General features: G+C 30.3%; 3 protein-coding genes across 3 annotated transcripts; 2 read left to right on the top strand and 1 right to left on the bottom strand.

Annotated features, from left to right (window-relative positions):
* Positions 1-411: 411 nt before the first annotated feature.
* Positions 412-3225, top strand: LOC137806920 (CASP-like protein 1E2). Its single transcript, XM_068607308.1, has 2 exons — positions 412-811; positions 2717-3225. The coding sequence occupies exons 1-2, from the start codon at positions 561-563 to the stop codon at positions 3051-3053; spliced, it is 588 nt and encodes a 195-aa protein (XP_068463409.1). The 5' UTR covers positions 412-560; the 3' UTR covers positions 3054-3225.
* A 2238-nt stretch (positions 3226-5463) lies between these two features.
* On the top strand, positions 5464-6484 carry LOC137805837 (basic helix-loop-helix protein A-like). The gene is made up of 2 exons (XM_068605746.1): positions 5464-5759; positions 5958-6484. The coding sequence occupies exons 1-2, from the start codon at positions 5502-5504 to the stop codon at positions 6330-6332; spliced, it is 633 nt and encodes a 210-aa protein (XP_068461847.1). The 5' UTR covers positions 5464-5501; the 3' UTR covers positions 6333-6484.
* A 4397-nt stretch (positions 6485-10881) lies between these two features.
* LOC137806919 (uncharacterized) lies at positions 10882-15402 on the bottom strand. The gene is made up of 11 exons (XM_068607307.1): positions 15146-15402; positions 14961-15068; positions 14721-14875; positions 14544-14637; positions 14375-14445; positions 14186-14292; positions 13639-13760; positions 12436-12524; positions 12082-12141; positions 11421-11525; positions 10882-11329 (listed from the first exon to the last, which is right to left on the bottom strand). The coding sequence occupies exons 1-11, from the start codon at positions 15246-15248 to the stop codon at positions 11210-11212; spliced, it is 1134 nt and encodes a 377-aa protein (XP_068463408.1). The 5' UTR covers positions 15249-15402; the 3' UTR covers positions 10882-11209.
* Positions 15403-26241: the final 10839 nt, after the last annotated feature.

Genomic DNA, 26241 nt, shown 5'->3' with positions numbered 1-26241 from the left:
AATTCGTGAAATAGAGAATCAACATCTATATTCTATTTATAATTAAACTTTATATTCTTTATTCATTTAAAAACTTATCTTTAAATAAATTAAGTTCTCACAACCATAATGTTTTATTTTTTTAATTGATTGAAATATAATAAAAATCATGAATTTTCATATCCTACACGTCTTATTAAAGAATTTATTTTATATTCTTTTAATAAAAATAAAAATCAATTAATAATAAATAACTTGTAAAATGAAAAGTCTATTCGAAAATATCTTAATGTAGTCCAGATAATAGTTGTCGACCAAATTTAATGAGCCAACAAATATCGAAACTGCGAACAGCCTAACTGTGAAAAATAAAATATATTATCTTTGAATACCTGAAAATTAAGTAAGTTTGATTTCCCACTCTTCCTCACAGTTTATTTACTTGGAAAAGTAGAATGTCCCTTTATGTCATTTATGTCATTTATGTCAAGTATGTGTACACACATGAGTATTTAATGGTATGGTGGTGGTTTTGTGAACACCCCATTCCACATTGAGAGAGATTGTTGTTAGGAATTAGCATGGAGGGTGAGAAGAGAATGAGTTATGAGGTGGAAGGTGTAGAGAGGAAAGAAATGGGAAAAGCAGTTGGTGTTGGTGTGAGTGCTTGTGATATGGTTATGAGGGTTTTGGCCTTCATGCTCACTCTTGTGGCTGCTATAGTTATTTCTGCAGATAAACAGACTAAGGTTGTTCCTATTCAGCTTTCAGATTCTTTACCACCTTTCTATCTTCCTCTTACTGCTAAGTGGCATCAAATGTCTGCCGTTCTGTAAGCATCCTAAACCTTCTTTCTTTTCAACACTCTTCAAATGCATATCTTCATATTCTTCATCCAACTAAACTTCTCACTCTCTCAAATATCAAACACTATAATGCTTTAATTGCTCAATCTATCTTTATATCACACTAATCAAATTACTTCTGCTGTTCATATACTGTTGCTACTTCTTCCCACAAACATTTTTTTAATTATCTAAATTCTTCATAATATGAACTTACTTTGTATCACTCTTATTACCAGCCAAATCAATCACTGGTATTACACACACCATCCTTTGGTAATTCAAAGTGTGAAATGGTTTGATTATTTTATTTCAAAAATATCACTAATAGAAAGATATCTTAAAAAGGTCATTGTGAATATATATATATTGTAAACTTAAAAATATGAACTTACTACCACACTCTTATTACCAGCCAAATCAATCACTGGTATTACACACACCATCCTTTGGTAATTCTTCATAATATGAACTTACTTTGTATCTTAAAAATATCACTGGTATTACACACTTTGAATTACCAAAGGATGGTGTGTGTAACTCAAGGTGTCAATCTCCAAGGTTCTGGGTTTAACATGCCAAAAATTAGTTGTAAACTTTAGAAAGAAAATAATATATTACTACTTAAAAATCATTAAGTAAAAACCTAATTTTAAAGATAAAAAATAATTAATTATTATATTAACTAAATTAAATATTAGATTAAAGATTAAAAAATTATAAATTTTGATAGTTAATTAGATATTAATTTAAAAGTTATTTATAAATAAAAATTACACTATAAGAAAATCATGAAATACAAACTAATTTTTAGTGACAAAAAATAATTAGTTGCTATAGTGATTAAATTAGATACCATTTTAGAGATTAAAAATTTTTTGGTTTATAAATTAGTTTCTATTATGGTTAAATGGTTTCTAAAATAAATTGGTATCTAATTTGCAACCAATGTTTTTGCTACCAAATTTAGAAACTAAATAACAATAATAGAAACTAATTTTTTTTTTCTAAAATAGTTTCTAATTTAGTTATTATAGCAACTATTTTTTTTTAAAAAATTGGTTTCTATTTCATGTTTTTCTGTTAGTTTAAATATTAATAACTTTTTTAGTTTTTAAAATAATATTTAATTTAATAAATATAATAATTAATTTTTTATTTTTTAAAAATTAACTTTTTAATGATTTTTTTTTTTTTTTTTTAGTATATAGGAGTGGTTCGTGTTTCATTTTCAACTTCTTTATTTTGCAATTGAAATATAACTATAGTTTTCTCATCTTCAATCTCATTCGCAATTAATATGGTAGTTCCAAATGTTAATGCTCTCCTTGATACAAAAAGGATTTTAAGCAAAGGAACAAAATTAGTTGGAAATGCAAGATTGGAAAAATAAAAATTGTGCTCTTTAACGTCTTCTTAATAAATAAAATACCATCTGTAAAGTATATTAGAGATCTATTAAAGTCATTAAATAATTATTATACCTTTTTAAGTCTTGGCTAATATTTGCTTTAATTTAATATATGATACTTGACAGATTTCCCATCTGCCATTTTAATGCTGCCATTTATGGTTGCTTACTAACAGTGGCCCATATCATTGACTTTGTTGTTGACCTTTAACAATAAATCCAAGTTGGTATCATATTAATTAAGAAGATTATATTTTGAAAAAATGAATCGCAGTGGGGCTATTTTTTCTTCAATGTCACCAATTCTAGGTGGAACAGGCAATCAATTAAGTTCAACAAAAATATGCTAAACAAGTTTTTGTTAAACTAAATATGAAAAAGAGCATCAATAAATATGTATTAAAAAATAATTAACAAATTGTATCTCTAAAACAATTGACACAATTATACACATGTCTATAACAATGTTTTTGTGTCCTAGGTATTTTCTGGTGACGAATGCAATAGCATGCACGTACGCAGCTTTGTCTCTAGTTCTTGCCCTAGTAAACAGAGGTAAAAGCAAAGGGTTGTGGACAGTGATAACTGTTCTGGACGCATTCATGGTGGCTTTGCTCTTTTCCGGCAATGGCGCGGCGGCGGCAGTGGGTGTCCTTGGCTACAAAGGAAACTCTCATGTCAATTGGAAAAGAGTGTGCAATGTTTTTGAGAAATTTTGTGATCAAATGGCTGCTTCAATTGGTGTGTCGTTGATTGGATCATTGGCATTCCTCTTGCTTGTGATTATTCCTGTGCTGAGACTTCATCCAAGAACTTAGAACTTCCTCAGTTAATAATTAAACCAAGTGTTATTTATTATCTTAATTAATGTTTATCAGGACATACATATTAAGTTTATTAGTGTGGAAATAATATCAATTCCTGAGTCCTTGGTCTATTATGTACGAGACACTTCTTTTATCAACCAATTAATGTTCTAGTTGCTCCAAATTTATTCTTTTAATTACTGTTCTACCTTTTTTCAGATTTAATTACACATGCACAATTTCATACCTACATGAAAATGTCTTGATACAACTTATTTCTCAAACATGTTAATAATTAATATTTATTTTCTAAGCAAAATATTTCTCTAAATTAAGACGCAAAGAAAACATTAATGTCAGATTGGGATTAGATTGAAATTTGTGACCCTTATCTCACTAGATGATTCTAGCAAATTCTTCCTACATGTTCATACATTTCTCTTTCCTCCTTCATATTAATTATGAAAAAAATCAATTTTAACCTTTAAAAAAAATAAAAAATTAAATGAAACATATTTTCACATTTTAAATAATTTTGGTTGCACCCTCCACACTTTTATATATTTCTTTTTTCAATCCTATATCTCCTTTCGAGCTGAAACACTTTCATTCTTTTATAGTCCCAACATTTGTAAGAACAATTCACTTTCATTCTTTTATAGTCCCAACATTTGTAAGAACAATTTCATTATTTGATTGCGTGTGAAAGGGTAACGAAAAGATTCATTGTATTCAACATCTTCCACCGTGAAAATATTTATTTTTTAATTTTGTACTCAATTTTGGACATCTCTAATTTTTTTTTGGGTTTTGTAGCTTCCAGAAAAATAAAATAAAAAAACAAATGAAAACACCATCACAACCAATAAAAATACAACACAACTTATTTCAATCACAAAAGTTTACCACTTACAAACAACCACCATCATTTGAAAATGAAAAAAAAATGTACCCCATTCTTCATCATACTCTTAAGTGTATTGTTGAAATTTTAAAAAAAATATGAATGTGCATGGTAAGATATGGAGGTGTAGGAAGAATTTGCCTGGTTTTGTGGTTGGGTGAGGACCTGGATCACTCATAATGGACTTCACAGGCCCAAAGTGGATCATAGGAAGTCACACACTAAGCCCAATTGAATTCAGACTATATACAGAAAGAGAAAGAAATAATATAAATGTAACAAGTGATATAAATATAGAATAAGAAAATCAAGGAGTGTTATAATGAGGTATTTACATTGTAGTCAGTATCCATACTGTATAAGTGAGAAATTTCAAAGGGGCACATTAATTGCATTTTTAGGACAAAAAACAAGCAAATTCATCCCAATTTTAAGGGAATGATTATGAACAAAAGTCAAATATATTTTTTTTTTCAAACAAAGCAAGAACGAAGTTAAATATTCTAGTTCAACTTTCAAAAAAGTTACAATTTGAACCTCGTTGAGATTGTTCAAAATTTTCCTTTTACTTAATGTTTAGAGGAATTCTCAAACGATAGAGAAAAAAATAGTGCAATACTTCTTTAAGGCCAGAGAAGTGTGTTATTAAGAAAAGTTAGGTGTCAAGCTCACAATAATTTACAAATGATTAAAATTGCTTGATGGAAGAGACAATGAGGGAGAGATCATGAATAAAAAAATTCTCATATCATACAATACTACAAACAAGGAATAGGAAGTCAAACTTTTTAAGGACAATTGAGGACATGAAAATGGATTCATCACATTCATAAACATGATTGAAATTCATTATTTGAAGAGAATAAAAAAAGAGGAAGCAAATGAGTACTAAATCATGACTGTTTGTGAAGTTCATATATGGTACAAAAGTGGTAACACCAAACAGGTAACAAAGGATAATGAAAATATAAGAAATAAGCATCTTCTTCTCTTTTCACTTTTATTGTTCATCACTTTGTGGGGTCCAACCAACCTCTGCACACCAATAAGTCTGTTATTTTAGCCTCTCTCTGTGCTTTTTTTCCCACTTATACGGTTACTCTGTATCATCATGATATGGGAAGGTGTCACAATCACACATGCCCACGGGAATCTAATCAATTACCACTACCTATTTTCCTATCAAATGTTACCATTTCTGTTACCAACTACACTGTAGCTCTACACAAATTCTATCACTTTCCTCATTTTTTACTTCAATTCACAAAAATTCCTTCGGAATAGCCACAGAAAAAGACTATAAACAATACTCTACAAGTTAGATAAGGGTGAAAATATATAAAATCAAAGCCTTTTTTCTTTGCTGCAAGAATGTCCTAGCAGATCAATTCAAATCAAACCAATCATTAACCCAAACCACCCCATTTTTTGTTTTGTCAATTTCAGTAGAGGAATATACAAAACAAAAGTGGTGGGGTGGGTATAAAAACATTATAGGAATGAGTGAGGGAGAAGGGAGATAATTAAATAAAGTAGGAAGTATATTATTGAGCAAGATGCAAGGTGACACTACAGAAAAGGAAACTGAAGAAACTCACTCTACCATGCCACCCCTCTCTGAAATCCCACCTTCTTCTTTTCTTCACCCTTCAACCATTGCTGAAAACACTGCTAACACCACCTCCAGAAAGCGTGTTAAGAGAATAATGGGTCAGACCAATTGCCAGAGCCTTAACATTGAACGTGAAAGAAGGTCCAAGATGACTCAAATGTTCACTCAGCTTCAAACCTCCGTCCCTGGTCTCTTACCTCAGGTTCAACAATCATCATCCAACATTTTCATGTCTTCTCAATAATTAATGCTACACATTACTTTCATGGTTTTTTTTAGACTTTTGGTTACATGGGTTTTGCACATTGTGTCCACATTTGATATTTTTAACTCCACCCCTTTATTTTAATGTTACTAAGTTTTGTGAATGACCCTTTTCTTTGTCATGGGGGAATCGTAGGCTACAAGAGAAGTGATAATAAACGAGACAATTGGGTACATAAAAGAGCTTGAGAAGAAGAAGCAGAGACTGGAGGAGTTGAAGGAGACTATGAAAGGAGTAGAAGAGTCCGCGGTTGAATGTGGTAACAGCAACAGAAATTGTTCAATCATGGTTACTGTTTCTGCTAATGTTGCATTCTTTGGTATTCAATGGGTGCCTCGACCAGGTTTGGTGACACAAATTTTAAAGGTGTTTTGCAATCACCAAGCAGATATTTTGGCTGCAAATGTGTCTGTTAATAATGGGAAATTGATTTTGGCAATCACAGCTTTGGTGCAAAATAATGGAAAGTGTGTGGTTGAAAATATTAAAAGAGAAATTATGGGTTTGTAGGATCAAAACTATTGCGTTAGATTACATGGTGTTTGATTTTGGTACCATATCACAGAAGAAGCTAACCTGATATAGATCATGATTAGTGTGATTGTGATGAACATCACCAGCAAAATAATTACTATGGTTCACTGTGTTCAATTGGTTTTTTACTTCTTATTTTCTTATTCTTGGTGAAGAAATTGGAAACCAATTCAAGTTACTTTTGTCCTAAGAAGAAGAAAGGCATCATGGTGTTAGATATAGAAGAAAGGTGTTTTATTGTCTCAAAGCATTGCAAATCATGGGATGGACCCACAGACATATAATATGCTTTGTTCTGTGTTATCTTTCTTCCTTCTATTGTGCAGCATTACAAATTTGTAGCACAAAATGAAGCACTTACTGCGCAACATTTGTTCTGGGACTTCAAACAGAACAACTTTTGCCATTTCAGGACAACTAGTAGGTTTTATGAGGTTTTTACATGGGAAATGACAAAAAATAAATCCATTTAAAAAAAGTTTAAATACGAATGATTTTATTATTATTTGAAAATATTTTGTGTACAACTAAACACTGATAACAAAAATTGTCTGTTTTAGAAAAAAAAAAGTGATGTGTAAATAAAAACTAAAATTAGATAAAATACAACAGTTATCTAAAATTTTGCGTTTCAAAGTTATTGCAATTTTAGTTCTTAAAATTGCTAAATTAACTTAAGATTTAAGTTTTCAGTGAAATATTGGTATTACTGTATTACAGTTAATTATTCAATATACAAACAAGATCATTATTAAAAATAGAATCTATCTTACACTATGCATTATTCTAAATAGATAAAACTTTAAGCATGTTGTGGAAGAAAACAAAGTATATGTAATAGAGGAATACAAATTTAAATTTATTATTTCTGACACACGTGAATAGAAAATTTCAAAATAACAATCATAATTAATAAAAAAAATTTAAATTTAGATTAAAAAAGCAATAACATTTATACTGATATTTACTGTGCTTTTTTTCCAGAGACTACAAAGTAATTTTGTTGATTTTTATTTTATTTTATAATACTATCTTGAGCTATCTATGAATAGCTTTTGACACATGTGGACACAAAATTTACAACAGAATTTAAACAGATATTCATATGTGTCACAAAAATTATTAATTTTTTCTGAAGAATTAAGTAAAGAAGGCTAGGGTTTATATTTTTTTTCAAAGTCCATTAAATCTGACAAGTAATATAATAATACAATATTTATAGAAATTAATAACGATGATGACTTTTTTTTTACGTAGTGTTTCTGTCTACTTTTTTTTAATCTTTTTTATTGTTTCCATGTTCATCTTCATTAATTATATCTTTTTTCGTGATGAAGAAAAACTATCCATAACGAGCTGTCATAGTGAAAGTTCAAAAGTAATACTTACAGGGTGTATATATTATTACTAGTTATATATTATAATTGTTATAATCTATAATATTAATAAACGATTTTTTTTCTTTTTAACCGTACACAATTCTTACAATTATCCTTTAAACAACTGTTTTTAAAATTTAAATAACTTAACTATTCATAAAAAAATTACCTACATTATAAAAAAAATATCTATAATAAAATCATACAATTTTTTTTGTATAAATTTCTTTCAAAATTTAATTATATATTTTATTTCAAAATTTAATTATATATTTTATTTCAAGAATTATTATTATTGTTACTATTGCGTATATATCTGCATTTGTACTTATATGTAAGACTTGGAAGACACATGAGAAGACACATAAATTTTCTGATATTTTATGATCGAAAACATAACCAACCTAGTAGTTATATATGATAAATTTACAAATGTCATGAAAAATTATAACATATATTTACATACACATGTTCTAAATAGCAAAACACTAATTTGCTATGTCATAATTTTGCATTAATAAATTCTTCTTTAAGTGGAAGACTAAATAAAGATGGTATTTTGGATGTCTTTTAACTTCCCTATCTTTCAAAGGGAGTAAGATTGTTGTTAATGGGTGTATTTATTACATTATAACAATAATTGAGTATATTTATATTACTTAGAAAACATAATTTACCTTTGAAAGAAACTTCCTAATTTTATATAAAAATTGAATAAATAATAAAGACTTCATAAATGTTTCTTAGAAAACAATTTATTGTGAAACTAAGTTTTTTTATTATGGTAAAAAACAAATCATAGGGACAAACGATATTCAATATTGAAATTTACCTTTCACATCATGTCTTTAGTCATGATCAATTATATATTGCATAGTCAAGAAGTGTTTCTCAACTTCAACAAAACATTATTATTAAAGAATGACACTTTGAAGAAGAAAATGGAAATTTTACCCAAAATATTGTATAAAGAGAATTTTTGTTAAAATAAGAAAGAAGTGTTGTTAAAATAAGGGATTGTCCTTTTTATTTATGTGTGTCACATAAACATAAGTATATCTTAATATTTTACTTAATTAAACATAATTTTAATAAACACTTTTTTATATATTAAAGATAAAGTAAAATACAATGAGTTCTTACAATTTAATGAAGATATCAATACAAAACATTTAGACATTTGGCTACACAAACAACAAACAAGTAATTGTCAATATATGTATATTACAATTTATTGATAATATACCATCTTTAGTATGAAATTAAATTTGTAAAATAATGAAACATCATTTGCAAATTTATTTAATTGGGTGGACACCATGATAACAACAAATAAAATCAACTATCAAATTTGCTAAGAAGATAACTACTCTTTCAAAATTGAACAGGTAATATATATATATATATATATATATATATATATATATATTATTCAAATTTTGTATATAATAATTCATTTATTTTAATCATTCTTCTTCTATTAATAGGATAAAAGAGGATCTCATGGACTTTGTAGTTGTCATGATAACCTTCATACAAAACAAAATATCTACATTTATGAGATTGTTATTATTTATTCAATTATAAATTATATATAGTAATGTGTCATAAATACATTACATTAATTTCTTTTTATGTAGTTTTTTACAACTCAATAAATTATAGATGACGTGTTCTATCTAAGTAATATAAATTTACTCAATAATTTAATAAATATATCTTTTAACAATAATTTAACTTCTTTTAAATATCACGAAAGTTGAAATATATCATAAATATCAATATCTATTTGGTCACCCACTTAAATAAGTATTTATTTATTACTGTAAAATATAAATTTGGTAATTAGTATTTTCTTCTTTCAAACATATGTATATATTAATATGTTATAATTAGATGTTTCGATCGCAATATATTAATATGTATACTTAAAAAAAATTATATGTCCTCGAAACTTACATATAAATACAAATACAATGAAAAAAAAATGTGGATAACAATTTTTTCCGATAATAATAATAATAATAATATTTTTAAAGAAAAAGAGGACCACGTAGTAATTCATAATTGATGATTAGTTTTTTTAACTTTTTTTTGTGTAAACATTCTTTTTTTTAATTCTTTGTATCTTTATCTTTATTAACCAACCTTTTATTTATATGATTAAAAAACATACCATAGTGAGATGAAAGATGGAAAATATTTTTATTGTATAATTATAATACTAATAGAAAGTAAATTACATCTATAACTATTTTTTGTGTATACATTTTATTACGATTTTACTTTATATTATGGTAATTATATTTCACTGTAATAATAGTTATATTACTTTTTTTATTTATATTCATTGTTCTTATTATTATAAAGAAATGTAAGCATTTCGTTTGTAATTTACGAGTAAATGAATATTAGTATATTACTATTTTTTTCTCGTTTGTTGTTTTATTAATTTTTTTAATAACTGCATTTTCAAGATCGTGTTACAATCATAATTAAAGAATAATATTTTAAAACTGAATAAACCAAAAAGTATAATAAAGAAAAAAAAAACCTATACAATAATAATAATAATAATAGAAAGCAGTAATAACCCAACAATCATATATACAGAATAACAAGAGGAATAACTCAGAAGAATAATGGGAATAACTCAAAAGTTGGTTGTAGAAAGCAAAAACTCTTTAACAACAGACAAAAAATTACTTAAATATAGAAAAATGTTTAAAATTGGAAGACAGAACTCATTGTTGATGTTAAGTACAAATGACGGTAAAAATAAATATTACAAATTTAGATCAAATTAATTCATAAAAACAATATTTATACATATAAATAAAAGACCATACAAAATCCACATAAATTCAACCACCAAAAAATAATCCATAAAAAGTGGCATGATTTTAAATATAAAATAATTTTAGTGTTTTAAAATATGAATTAAATATGAGCAGACTTCACTTTCTTTCAAAAAAAATTCTAATAATTTGGATTGAATGCTGTAAAATTTATTGGAACATCACAACTTTGTTTACCAAAAAAAAAAACTTTTGAACCAATTGCATACACCCCTATATAATTTTCTTTTCTTTCTCGTCAGGAATTATTTAACCCAAATTATCAACCAAATGAAATGTGAATACAAGTTCGAGGCCAACCAAAGCAATTGCTTGCCGTTCATCCAGTAGAGTACACATGCCAGATTATTTTTGTTTCAACATAATCTTCCGAAAATTTCGGTTTTCAAACACTGACTAAATCCCATAGTATGCTACCAAAAACTTAAGTACTTGGAGACATAAAATAAGAAATGGTAAGAATGGAAGCAAAGTAATAATTTTAATTTAGTAATCAACATTAGCTATGATCGCAGACTCCTTATCTATATCCTGGCTAAGGAAGCATCGTCGTAAGGAGTTACTCCGCAAATAAGCACATTCTGAAATACAATGTAATCAAATTCTGAACTCAATGCTATTGTGGAATACCTTCCTTCCTGTTTAGGTCTTCCAAACTTACATTTGCCTCAAGACCCATGCTCAGCAACTCACTAACCATGATAGGGATATCAGATTTCAAAGAGGCTGCTAATGCCTGTCAGAAAAGCCAACAAAAGCATAAAACAAATGTAAGAGTTATAGCACCAAAAATGAACCAAAATGTCAACAATAGCTTTTTGGTATACCTTTCTGTCCTCATCTTTTTGGTGCTTAATAACTTCTAAAGGCCACTCGGATACAAGCTTCTGAAGTTCACCCTTGATGCCTGACTTTTTTGTATCAGACAAGGTCTAGTAATAGGTGAGTCAAAAGAAGGAAGAATTATTTATTTTATACAGAACAAAGCAAAGACAAATATGAACGTCCATTCAGTATGCTAACAGTCATTCTAATCAATAATACAACGTCATCAAAACAAACAGAACATAGGTGAACTGTGAAGGATTAACGTCAGAACAGTAATCTAGTGGCTCACATCCAGATCATACCTACTCAATTCAATCATAAAGTTAATAATCATCAACAATATTGAATTCTTATATCACACAAAAATCAAGCAACAAAAAACATTTATCAAATATAATCGGATATAGTTCCTTCACTTCCATGTTATTGGAACTAATTTGATTCTAAAGTTCCTTTCTGAAAAGCTATAATTTTAGGAACAATTTAATACATGTACTTGTCTGAACTGATTTTTACTTCAATCCATGTTTTCAGGGAAATATCTTTACAATTTTCTCCCATTCTCTAATTTCCAATTGTAGAGGCTTTTCCTAGTTCACTCTTTGGCAAAGAAAGTTATGTCAAAGGTACGTGTACAATACAATAACATAAAGTCCATACCTGATTTAGAACTTGAATGACAGCAACTGCATCACTGGGTTTACGTTCCAACAGAAGACCCTGTAGAAGTATAAATAAACAGACTTACACAGATAAATCAAAACATGCCAAAAAATATAAAATAAATATGAAGCCTGATTTCAAGATTAGACTATTTTTAACTAATTTTAAGACTAAAAATAGACTAATTTTAAGACTAATAAATCAAAACATGCCAAAAATACAAAATAAACTTTGTGCAATATGGTATGCTTTTGCAGAGCACAATATCTACCGATCATATATCATTGAGATTTTGTGTGATACGATAACTCATGTATAGCATATAAACAATGGTGTAGATAGATTTGCTACCTTGGCACAAGAAAACCCAGTTGCCAAAGTGTGCTGCTTCATTGTATCAGATCTCAAATTTTCTATTTTCCACAATGATTTGGTGTCCCCTTCAAAGTAAATGAAATAAATAAATGACTGAATTGGTATAAGCAGAAATGATTTTAGAAAGCTCAATATATATTGAAATATCACAATACTACTTTACGCACTTGAAGAGGTTATTAATATTAAAGGGACCCACAAGTATTGAAAAACAGTCGAGAGAAAATAATTTTTCCTTTGCATGATTGTATTTGGGACTATTTTTCCTTAGCATGATTGCTAAATCAGTGAAGATGATATTCTATTTGGGACCATTCTAAAAGTCCCAATGCCTCCAAGAAGACCCAAGCATATAAACATAATCAGTTGACTATCATCGCTCAAAGCTCAAATAAGAAGAGTTTATCATGCAGACCAAATCTACTATGGATATTCTTTACGGTGCTTATACATTGGTCTGATTATATTGGTTCTGTAAACAATCACAATAACAGACAACATCATTATATTGAAATACTACCTTGATTATTACTAAACAATCTACCACATTTACATAACTAAACCTAACTTCCAACTACAGAAGATAACATTATCAGACCAAAATGTAAGCTATGAAAAAAAGTGGAAGAATTGAAATCATTTGACTAAAACTATGGTGTATTCCAGGCCCGTTAAAGAAAGCACCTGCCTTCTATTCCACCAAATAACAACAAAAAACAGTTTTTATTTTCTAATACCAAAATCCCACTAGGCCACTTGTGCTAACTAGGGTGCGTATTTGAAGAAAAATTGTGCAACACCAGTTCAAGTGCAACAGCCTTCCCGTAAATAAAAATACTAATGGCAGAGCTAGCTTGTAACATTGATTTCTCATTTGATGAAATAGCATTCACAACCTAGTCTATGTAGTCTATCTTTTGGGCTTCTTTCAAATATTTTAGGACTAAGAAACAACAGCTTTGCCACCATAGGAGAATATGAAAGCTAAGAAAGAAAAATTAAAAACCAGTAGAAACTAGCCAATTTATAAATCTCCAAAAATTTGTAGATTTCCTAACAACTGTTGAATAAAGGAATCCACTTTGACAAACTGCTATTAAATTAAAGCTAATAAAAACTCATAAAATTGGGATATCAAGAAAAATATGAAATAAAAAATAAAATTCAAAACATGCATACCTCTTTTGGCAGCAAATTGCATCCATGTCTCAAATGAGGTTTGTCGTAGTTTTACACCAGCCTTCACAAACCTTTCTGCATACTTACTAATCAACACCCAGTCATCTGTATTGTAACAAATGCTGCAAATGATCAACCCAGGTAACAGGTTAGAGGCATATGCAAACGAGAATGAAAGCATCATAACAAGAAGGTTCAACTCAAAGGAGGATAATACAAATTTCTTACTTATAAGTTATATCCTTTAATGTCATATCACAATACTAAAGACAACCTTTATAGGTGTGAAAAGAAGCTAAGTTCTCCCTTCTTGTCCTGATTTGCTTCCCTTTTTGCTTCAAAGAAAGGTTTTGGGTACCAAATACTAGTTATAATGCACCCTGCCTTCTTGTTGTTGGAAATTTATACAAAAACCAACTGTATTTTCAGACTTGTGGCCTCTCACACGTGAATAGGCACTAATTGCTTTCATACAACCCATATTCATATTTTAACAACTCCACCGCAAAAACAAAATTGAGAAATTTTTTTAAGAACTTCAATATACCTGAAAACTATATCTGCTGTCCCTGGTTGCAATGGTAAATCGTTCTTCTTCAGAAGTTTCATTACTTCCACCAACAGTTTAGTATCATTGTGGTCCTTAGCATACAGCTGAAGCAAATTGAAATTAACTTACCGACTGTAAATCGGAAACATGATCAAAGAATTTCGAGCATTAATATGCCAACAATACCAGTAAATAGTGAGCAGATGCAATACTCGGGGTCAATCCATAGACATTATGCTTCCACAAAGCCTTCTTTCCTGTACACACATTTTAGCCACATTGCCTCAATATCTCATATCTTAAAAGTTCCATAAACGAAAAAACAAAAGTTGAGGCTCCAGTAAATTGCACATACCAAAATCAAGAGCTCCTGCATGAACACACGCCTTGGTAACTTCACGACAGAGATTGCAATTAAAATTGTCATGAATTCGAAGATTCGACAACCTCTGTTTACAAATTAGATTAAGATCCATCACCATAAATAACAATTACAATAATTGATAGAAAAGAAAAATGAATAGAAGCTAACAAATATGCGGAGGTTCTGCAGAATGTCGAACAGAAGTCTAATATCGTGTTGGTGTTTGCAATTTGAAATCATTGACCACAACCAAGCATTTGGAGGCATTGATCGTTTAACTTTTACAGAGTCAAGCATTTTCTCGTATAATTCCTTCACATCCCCTGCATTCAAGATTCGATAATATAAACAATACATCGAAAAATGAAATCTGAAGAGCAATTTATTCGAAGCAAACGAAGGAAGAACCTGAGGGAGCTTCTTCAACGGTATCCACTCCTGAAGAGCAAAATGCCTTAGACAAGAAGCAGTGTATCGGATCAGTTGTCACTCGCCGGTAAACGTGTTGCGCGAGCCCTGTCTAATTCAACAACTACGTATTGTTAAATCGTTCGATTCAAACATCGATTAGAAGAAACATTTCGCTTAATTACCTGAGAAAGGAGAGACCGCGGTGTAGTGAGGAGCTCCAGAGGCTCGGAGATGAGGCGAAAGGAACAACCGAGAGACTCGGCGAGCGTTTGAGACGGCTTGCATTGCTCAGTGAGAAACAACCGAGTCAGACTTAGTTGCCGGTTCCGGGTGGCGAACTCGGTAGGTTTAGGGAAGAAGATACTGCAAAGAACCCTTTTGGTTCAGGATTTACGAGACTAGGAGAGAGAGAAAGAGTTGTAATGAAGTTGTAACTTTTATTTTTTAAATTTTGTTTTTCATATAAAAATACTTTTTGCTTCAAAATATTTTTTTATAATTTCATTAAATAATTAAAATTTACATATATAATTTAATAATAAAATTATCTTAAAATATTAAAAAATTATAAATATTTTTATGTTAAATTTAAAATAGAATTTATCCATTTATGTAAACTTTTAAAAATTATTCATATCACTACAAGAAACACATGAAATATAAACTAATTTCGGATAAAAAAAATAATTAGTTGTTATAATAACTAAATTAGATATTATTTTAGAAATTAAAAAAAAATAGTTTCTAAATTAGTTTCTATTATTGTTAAATGGTTTTTAAATTGGTATCTAATTAGCTACCAGGTTTTAACTACCAATTATTTAGTTTTTAAATTTGGTAGCAAAAAACTTGGTTGATAGTAGGGATGGCAAAGCGGGGCAGGTCGCGCAGACCGGCCTACGGCCCGCTGGTAAAAATGCGGGGTGGGCTCACCTTTTCAACCTGCTAACCCGTATTAGCTCGCCCCGCATAACCCGCGGCCCGTGCGGCCCAGCAGCAGGGCGAGCTGGCCTGCAAGCCCGCAAACCAAAAAAAAAAACAAAAAACAAATTAACTTTGGCAGCAGTGGAGTAAATGTTTTGTTTTTCTTCCTTTTTCATTTTGGGATAGAAAATTACAAGTGTCATTAGAGTTATAATTTCCTTAAGACTCCTTTTTGGTCTAGTTATGGGGATGAAAATACATATATGATATTTTCATGTAATTTGGAATAAATAATAGTGGATATGTTAGGTAGTGGGTAAGTTAAGAATATTGGAAGGTTGATACTTGAATTATGTAACATTCAATTAATGTTTATTGTTGTATTAATCCCAATGCCTTTGTTTTTTATGACAATTTTTCAAGAGCAAAAGTAAAAAAAAAAATCATTGAATTTCTAAAAGAAAAAAAAATAAAAATTGAATGCGTAGCAACCCGCAAAGCCTAGTCCGCACTCATTTTGCGGGGCGGGCTGACCCGCTTTGCCATCGCTACTAATTAGATACCAATTTAGAAACTATTTAACAATAATAGAAACTAATTTAGAAACCAAAATTATTTTAGTCTTTAAAATGGTCTCTAATTTAGTTACTATAGCAACTAATTATTTTTTGTGTCTACAAATTGGTTTCTATTTCATGATTGTCTTGTAGTGTATAAATCAATTTAACTATAAAATGCCAAATTAATAAACAAAATTCTCTTTTATTTGTCTAGGTCACTTATTCCTTATCTAAAAAAAGACTTATTTGTTCTTATTACTTTCAACTTCTTATCGTTAATTCCAAAAGAAATTATAAAAAATAATATTAAAGATTAATGATTTTTTTAAACATTTTTACCTTTTGTATTTTTTATTATTATTAAATAATTTTTTTAGCTTTTTATGATATAAAAGTAACTGCATGTAATGAATAGTTGCTAAAAATGTGGATAGATATTACCATTTAGTAAAATAAGTCCATAATAAGCAAAAGAAACAAAAATCAGCAATTGCATTCCCTTCTCTAAGCACATGACTCAACACTAATTTAAGACCATGAGATATAGTTTCTCTAATTTTGTTGAATATATTATAGCACAGATTATCAACATCACATCCATTACATTAAAAAACACAACCTTATTTGTTCCTAAACTCCATGCAAGTTTTAAACCTAACACAACACCCCACATTTCAATTTGATTAATTTTGCACTCCTCAAAATGCACTAAGAATCCTCATTTATGATCATGTAGAATAAGTCCACATGTACACGTGGTTTCACCATTCTAAAACCAAAAAAGTCTTAAGTTCATTCTCCTTACTTTTTCCTCTTCTCAAGCTGTTTTCATTTCCCTTGTAACTCTGCAAGAATCACACTGATATTAACTACGATAAAAAAAAATATGCTCCTTTTCTTCCATACTGGTCTAATTTTTGTACAAATTAGTTATTTAAGACATCATCTAAATTTTAGTTTTTTTTAAACCAAATGTTTTTGCAAATTTTGCCAATTGCTTTTTTTGTTTTTCCTTTCAGCTTCATACACATTTTTTTTTATAAATATATAAACTGATTTTTCACATACATTAACTATGTAGAAATTATTTTTATCAATTTTATCTGACTTAAACTAATTCTGATTATAATCGATAATGTCAAGCGATCTTTAAAATTATATACCTTTCTCGAGTGTTTCAAAGACTCTTGCCGTAATCATTCTAAAAGAAAATATAAAAACAGATAAACCAATCCAATCTAAATAAAAAATGATTTAAAATTATATTACAACAAATCCAATTAAACCGCATTTTACTTTTATTAAATCATAAAATCATCTTAATTTCTAATTAATTACTAATCTAAACAAAACTTTGTACAAGTGTCCCTCTTAAGACAATTAATTGCTTGCTTGTAAACTTCATATAATCTTTAATAGTAGAATGCTTAACATAATGTTTTCTTCTACCAAATCTATACATAATACAAATGGAACTCACTCACAGGTTAACATTCTCTAAGTGTTACCACCACAAAAATTTGAAAAAAAAAATCAAAATGATTTTATACCACAAATAGAAATTCGAGATAGCACACGTTGTCCACTAAAAACACGTCACGAACATTTTTTAAGGGTTTTCTTTCTCCTCTCTCATCCTCGCTCTGCTCTCCTCCCTGATCTGCTCTCTCAAACGTGTCGTGTATTAAAGATTTTTTTTCTAATAACTCCATTAAACATGTGTCATTGGCGCATACTTCTGATATATGAAATGGCAATGATATTTCACTATATATAAGGTGTTGTATTCAACCATTCATTTCATTTCGGTTTTGTTCTTTTCATTTTTCATAGACCAGGCAATCTTTGAACATCATGCGTGTGACAAATTTTTTTGTATGGTGTTATTATGATTTTTGGATATTGTTCTCGCCGGTTGACTCGATTGCCGGTTGACTCGAACGACAGCCTCAGGCCCCGCCAGTCTCCTCCTTCAGTCGAACTTCCTTGGGTTGAAGAACACTTTCCTGCAAAGACAAAGGGCGCCCTTACGGCCGTTTGCACTCCGACGCTCAAGTCAGTAAGGGCTAAAGAAACAGTAATGTGTGTAAAGCAGTTTCAGTTTTAGAAACGGCGTACCTTGCTAGTGTTCTTACCACTCTATTTATAGGTTGTATCTAGGATTACTTCTGCAATGCTCCCATGTCTCTTAGTGGGCTTAGGGTGTAAATTAAAACATGAATAAACGTAAATTGAACACATACAATAATGTTCTCATACAGATCTTATCATATCATGATTCTCACATATATCCATACAATCAAGAAGGAATAGGCACTTACCTTGATCCATGAGTGATCCTACTTGAGCAATTACTTTATTTCCTTTGTCCCAATTTATCTCTTAGCAATTCCGTTCTTGTCACACACTTTCGTGATGGTTAACAGTGAGACAACTATTATTTGCAGAGACAGAACCCTATAACCTTTAGTTCCCAATCTCCATCAGATGTAGGTTTTCCATTAGGTATATCATCATATATATATATATATATATATATATATATATATTTCTCACATTAACCAATGGGTCTTTAATTCTATTATTATTATTAAATCATATTTGGGCCCAAAGCCCAAACTCTAAGTCATGTGAGTCACTTTATAGAAATTAATTTGCATAATTTCTTACATTCTCCCACTTGACTCATATGAGTTATAATACTTTCATGATTTAATAATTACATAAATGCGCATTTAAAAGGCCTTACGTAAATTGGTTCTATCATTAATCAAGATCAAGGATACAAAAATAATAAGAGTCATGACGGTTACATGTCATTTCAATCAACACATTTCCTTCCATGTACTACTATACCATTCTTTCTCCTTAATATGACTGTATAGTGAGAAATCCATAATAGGTTCAAACATAATGTCATTTTTCATCAATAACAACATAATTTGTTTTCCACAACATAATTTACATGCATATACATAAAGTAGAAAACATAAGTTTCATAAACTTTATTTATCAATGAGCTCAGAGTGTCAAATAAGCATTAATAACAACATTCATCATTCACTAGTAGACATAATGCCCATACTTACAACATGACCAGTAAATGTTTTTGGCGGTAACCCTTTTGTTAAAAGGTAAGCAATCATAAGATCAGTGCTAATATGTTCTATTGAAACTCTATGTTTCTGAATTTCTTCTTTAACGACAAAGTATTTCAATTCCATATGTTTAGCACCTTCGGAATACTTGTCATTTTTAGAAAAGAAGACAGCTGCGGAGTTATCACAATAAGTTATCAGTGGCTTGGCAATACTGTCAACAATTCCAAGTCCTAAAACAAAATTCCGCAACCAATTAGCTTGAACTATGGTCTCCAAGCATGCCACAAATTCAGCCTCCATGGTAGATGCAACAATGATTGTCTACTTCGCACTTTTCCATGAAATCGCTTCTCCGGCTAAAAGATACACATAACCAAATGTAGATTTTCGTGTATCCACACAGCCAGCAAAATCTGAATCTGTATATCCAATCATCTCAAGATGATAAGATCTTTTATAAGTAAGCATGTGATCCTTCGTTCCTTGCAAGTATCTTAAAACTTTCTTTGCAACTTTCCAATGATCCAATCCTAGATTACTCTGGTATCTACCAAGCATACCAACTGCAAAACTAATATCTGGCCGTGTACAAGTTTGAGCATACATTAGACTCCCAACAATAGATGCATAATGTATATTCTCCATCTGTTTCCGTTCCAAGTCATTCTTTGGACATTGCATGAGACTAAATTTGTCTCCTTTCTGTATTGGAACAGGAGATGTCGAACATTTATCCATTCTGAATCTCTCTAAAACTTTATTAATATATGCTTTCTGAGACAAACCTAACCGTCCTTGTGATCTGTCACGGAATATTTCAATTCCTATCACATAGTATGCCTCACCCATATCTTTCATCTCAAAGTTATTAGAGAGAAACTTCTTAGTCTCACTTAATAGACCAAGATCATTAGTTGCAAGCAAGATATCATCGACATACAGAATCAGGAATATAAACTTGCTCCCACTGACCTTCAGGTATATACACCGATCAAAGATGTTTTCCTTAAACCCAAAGGACACAATAGTATCATTGAACTTAAGATACCATTGCCTAGAAGCCTGTTTAAGCCCGTATATTGATTTCTTAAGTTTACACACCATGTGTTCATTTCCTTCTTCAATGAACCCCACTAGTTGGTCCATATAAACATCCTCTTTTAAATCCCCATTCAGAAAGGCAGTTTTGATATCCATCTGATGCAACTCAAGATCATAATGAGCTACTAATGCCATGATAATTCTAAAGGAATCTTTCTTAGAAACAGGTGAAAATGTTTCCTTATAATCAATGCCATCCTTTTGAGTAAAACCTTTGGCAACAAGTCGGGCCTTGTAACGTTCGATATTGCCATGAGAGTCACGTTTAGTCTTAAAGACCCATTTACACCCGACTCTCTTGCATCCTTCTGGCAATTCTATAAGGTCCCATACTTCATTCTGTGCCATTGATTTAAGCTCATCTTTCATGGCATCTAACCACTTATCAAAATTATCATCATTGATGGCGTCTGAAAATGAAACTGGATCATTATCATTACCTAAGTCATTTTTTTACTCTTGTAGAAAAACCACATAATCATTCGAAATAGCAAACTTTCTTTCTCTTTGAGATCTTCTTAATACTATTTCTTGTGGTTGTTCTACTATAGGTTCATTGTTAACTTCATGATCATTAATTTGTTGCTCTTCTTCATCGTTGAGTGATTCAACTACATTAGGAACAACAATACTTGAAGTAGAGGTACTAGTTAAAGGAACTTGTACTCTAACTTCCTTAATCTCCACATTTTGTGAAGTATCACTCCCACTAGTTTCACCATTTTCAATGAACCGTGCATTTCCAGATTCAACAATTCTTGTGTTATGGGTAGGACAGTAAAACATATACCCTTTTGACTTTGCCGGATAACCAATGAAATATTCACTGATTGTTCTTGCATCCAATTTCTTTTCTTGCGGATTGTATATTCTGACTTCTGCCTGACATCCCCAAACATGCAGGTGTCTCAAACTGGGTTTCCTTACTGTCCACAATTCAAAAGGTGTCTTTTGTATTGCCTTACTAGGAACCCTGTTCAACAAATACATGGCAGTTTTTAAAGCATACATCCACAATGAAACGGGTACAGTTGACTTACTTAACATGCTCCTAACCATATCCATTAAGGTTCGATTACGCCTTTCTGAAACACCATTTTGTTGTGGTGTACCTGGCATTGTGTATTGAGCACAAATACCACGTCTCTCAAGGAACTTAGCAAACGGACCAGGGTGTTGTCCACTTTCATCATACTTTCCATAATATTCACCACCTCTATTTGACTTGACAATTTTCACCTTTATGTCTAATTGTCTTTCAACTTCATTTATATAAACTTCTAAGGCATTCACTGCTTGCGATTTTTCATGCAGTAAATAGACATAACCATAACGTGAAAAATCATCAATAAAGGTGATAAAATACCTTTCTTTGTTGAAAGGACTTGCATCAAAAGGTCCACATATATCAGTGTGTATAATTTCAAGAAGTTGAGTACTTCTTGTGGCTCATTTCTTTGTGTGTTTTGTTTGTTTGCCTTTAATACAATCCACACATACATTCAGATCAGTAAAATCCAAACTTGGAAGTATTTCATTCTTTACTAATCTTTCCATCCTTTCTTTGGAATTATGCCCCCAAACGTTTGTGCCACAAGAAAGAAGAACATTCATTCACTAAACTACGTTTAGTGCCAACATTATGATGCGAGGTCATAAGAGTTTCAGCATATAGATTATCAAGGTTCAATCTATATAATCCATCATAAAGAGTACCAAATCCAATCAAATAGGTACGCTGATATAAACTGAAACATCCATTCCCAAATTTAAAAGAGTATCCGACAACATCAAGTTTAGACAATGAAACTAAATTCTTAGATATACTAGGTACATAAAAAGTATCCATTAAGTCTAAATAAAATCCAGTGTCGAGGATTAAACGATAAGTCCCGACTGCTTCCACTGGAACCTTCTCTCTATTCCCCATGAAGACAAACTTTTCATTTGGCTTTATGGTTCGGGTTGAAAGGAATCCTTGCATCATGTTAGAAACATGAGTTGTGCATCCAGAATCAATCCACCAAGAATTATGTGGAACTTCAGTTAGGTTTGATTCAAAACATACATAATAAGCATTATGCTTACCCATTCTTTCCGAACCAAGCCTTACGTTTCAGACAATCCTTTTGGAAATGTCCAGATTTCTTGCAGAAATGACATTTGCCATTCTTTTTCTGGAGCTTAGTAGAGGACTCATTTATCTTCAGTGGTCCTTTACCCTTTCCATGTTTCTTGAAGACCTTCTTTCCAGCTCCCTGATTGTTCACATAGTGTATAGTGTGGTTTCCTCGATTCTTCAATCTAGTCTCTTCCTAAACTAACATGTTATAGTTCTCATCCACTGTCATTCCAATAGACTTAAGTTTTGCCGCAATATTAGTCATTTCAATGACATGTTTGTGCATAGTACGAGAACCATCAAATTTCATGGTGGTTAATGTACTCATTAATGTCCCAACAAGAGACTTATCAGTAGTTTGGGAGCGCTCTTCCACAAATTTCATAAATTCTTTTGCACTATCCGTTTTGGGAAGAGCAGACTTAATATTACTTGCTATGCTCATTCGCATAAAGATACAGGAACATATACTTGATCACACATGCTTAACATTAATACTTTGAGTCATAAACTAAACATACAATACAGATTCAGAAAACATTCTATGTATACTAACGTTCTCCTTTGGGAGATTCATTAATACACAAAACATAATGATGCTAATAGTATTAACTTTATTTGGTAAGATATATGCATTAACTAGAAACACTTGTTATCTTTGGATATACAAGCAAAACTAATAACACATACTCACTACCAACAATCATATCCATTAATTATAAGGACAACTAATCAACCTTTGGGTGATCCAAAAATGTCTTATAATAATGAATTTCCATTTACCCATATATAAATAATTTAGCATCCATTCTATAGGTAATTGAAATAAAATTTATCAATAATATGAAATTAAATAAAACTTAAAGATTTGATCACTTTGGTGATTACAAATCTATCATACAAATAACTTCAGAAATTATATCATTAATTGAAATAAAATTCATCCATAAATTGGAATTAAATAAAACATAAAGATTTGATCACTTTGGTGATTACAAATCTATCATACAAATAATTCCAACAATATATCATTAATTGAAATAAAATTCATCCATAATTTGAAATTAAATAAAACATAAAGATTTGATCACTCTGGTGATTACAAATCTATCATACAAATAATTCCAAAATCATATCATTAATTGAAATAAAATTCATCCATAATTTAGAATTAAATAAAACATAAAGATTTTATCACTTTGGTGATTACAAATCTATCATACAAATAATTCCAACAATATATGATTAATTGAAATAAAATTCATCCATAATTTGAAATTAAATAAAACATAAAGATTTGATCACTCTGGTGATTACAAATCTATCATACAAATAATTCCAAAATCATAATTTAAAAAATAATACATAAAGCGGAAAAATTAATTTTTCATTCCTCACTTTCAATCAATTAATTAAACTTTAATTTAATACAAATTAAATTAAATTACATTATAACATAATAAAATTTCATTAAAACTTTAATTTAATGCAAATTACATTAAAATTAATACATAAAGTGGAAAAAAATAATTTTCCATTCCTCACTTTAATTAAAATTTTAATTGAAATCATAATAAAATAAATAAGGTAAGGAAATTAATTCATAAGTTTCAGTAATTGAATTAAAAATAAAGTAACATAAGATGAATGAATGACATAAGGTGCAGGAATGAATTCATTGCTATTCATAAATTGAATTCAACATTATATTATAATTTAATCTAAAGTGCAAGAAGAAACAATTCATGCTTTTCATTAATTTATATTATAATATATATTATATTATAATTCCATCATCAGGAATTGAATCCACATCATCATCTTCCTCACGCCTTTCTTTCCGAAAGGCTCCTACCACCGTGCAAACAAGGTTCACCAAAGCGGCGAAGGCTTGCGGTCCCACTAATAGGTTCATAGGGTTTTTAACACCGTTAATGGTGTTGGGTGCAGGAAGATTAGGGTTATGTTAATGGAAACCTTAATCCATAAACCCTAATTTTAAAATTAGGGTTCTTCAATTGGGATTATTTTAAAATTAGGGTTCTTTGATTTTTGATGGTTTAGGACAATTAGAAATTTATTATAGAGGAATGAAAACCTTAATCTATAAATCCTAATTTTAAAATTAGAGTTCTTAAATTGAGATTATTTTAAAATTAGGGTTCTTTGATTTTGGAAAAGCATTAATGGAGAATCATTACATGAGCAACGATGCTCTAATACCACATGTAAATTAAAACATGAATAAATGTAAATTGAACACATACAATAATGTTCTCATACAAATCTTATCATATCATGATTCTCAGATATATCCATACAATCAAGAAGGAATAGGCACTTACCTTGATCCATGAGTGATCCTACTTGTGCAATTACTTTATCTCCTTTGTCCCAATCTATCTCTTAGCAATTTCGTTCTTGTCACACACTTTCGTGATGGTTAACAGTGAGCCAACTATTATTTGCAGAGACAGAACCCTATAGCCTTTAGTTCCCAATCTCCATCAGATGTAGGTTTTCCATTAGGTATATCATATATATATATATATATATATATATATATATATATTTCTGACATTAATCAATGGGCCTTTAATTCTATTATTATTATTAAATCATATTTGGGCCAAAAGCCCAAACTCTAAGTCATGTGAGTCACTTTATAAAAATTAATTTACATAATTTCTTACATAGGGTTCCTGGGAGAATGTCCTTGCGCTGCTATCACACAATCTTAGCGTAATCTGGCGCATGAGACTTCCCTTTCCTGGAGTGCATAGACTTAACAACGTAGCCGCCAAGGTACCTACTCACATACCAGTTGATGGAAGAGGCCCAAGCACAAGCCCACCAAAGGGTAGATTTGGGCCAACCCCTAGAGTTATGGCCAAGAGGATCCAAGAAGACGTTCTTTTACATGTTCAAATGCCATAAACTCTAGTGTAGAGTATACTTTAATTTCTTGTCAAAATTAGATTAGGAATTTTATTTGTAATTTTTCCTTAGATGAAATTTGGCACCTAAAAACCAACCTTGGTTAAATTAGGATTTCTAAAACATCTAATTTTAACTAAGGCTGGTTATGTTTAACCAAGGCACATTTTCCACATATTCCATATTTAACATGTGCTAAACGTTTTCTATCACATGTTAAATATGCTTCATGTGCTCCATGTGCTAAGTGTAAAATAGGTCACCATCACTCTTAAGAGGGCCTTGTTTCGTCTTCAATCCATGATGCTTCTGCCATTCACCAACAAAATCCGAAAACTATGAAGGCACATCTCCATCACCAGTGCTACGACATCATCTGTTCTGTGGGTGTCCTAAGTATTCACGTGCCATGCATGCAGTCTTTCCTTGGAAACCCTAACCCTAACGTGCCTTAGCACCTCCAAGGAACAATTGCTTGTGTCGTACCCGAATGTACCATACACACCCCATGCATGATCCTCTCGTGACTTAGG

This window comes from Phaseolus vulgaris, chromosome 3 (genome assembly GCF_000499845.2).
Source record: "Phaseolus vulgaris cultivar G19833 chromosome 3, P. vulgaris v2.0, whole genome shotgun sequence".
In the NCBI taxonomy this organism is placed as follows: domain Eukaryota; kingdom Viridiplantae; phylum Streptophyta; class Magnoliopsida; order Fabales; family Fabaceae; genus Phaseolus; species Phaseolus vulgaris.
The sequence above is the reverse complement of the archived record's forward strand: the minus strand, read 5'-3'. Positions and strand labels throughout refer to the sequence as shown.

Bases quoted from the DNA above. Each gene is read 5' to 3' on its own strand.
- LOC137806920 (XM_068607308.1), top strand. From the start codon at position 561: ATGGAGGGTGAGAAGAGAATGAGTTATGAGGTGGAAGGTGTAGAGAGG. The intron at 812-2,716 runs GTAAGCATCCTA...TTTGTGTCCTAG, and splicing joins CATCAAATGTCTGCCGTTCT to GTATTTTCTGGTGACGAATG.
- LOC137805837 (XM_068605746.1), top strand. From the start codon at position 5,502: ATGCAAGGTGACACTACAGAAAAGGAAACTGAAGAAACTCACTCTACC. The intron at 5,760-5,957 runs GTTCAACAATCA...GGGGAATCGTAG, and splicing joins TCCCTGGTCTCTTACCTCAG to GCTACAAGAGAAGTGATAAT.
- LOC137806919 (XM_068607307.1), bottom strand. From the start codon at position 15,248: ATGCAAGCCGTCTCAAACGCTCGCCGAGTCTCTCGGTTGTTCCTTTCG. The intron at 14,638-14,720 runs GTTAGCTTCTAT...ATTTGTAAACAG, and splicing joins TGCAGAACCTCCGCATATTT to AGGTTGTCGAATCTTCGAAT. The intron at 13,761-14,185 runs GTATATTGAAGT...GATCATTTGCAG, and splicing joins ACAGCAGATATAGTTTTCAG to CATTTGTTACAATACAGATG.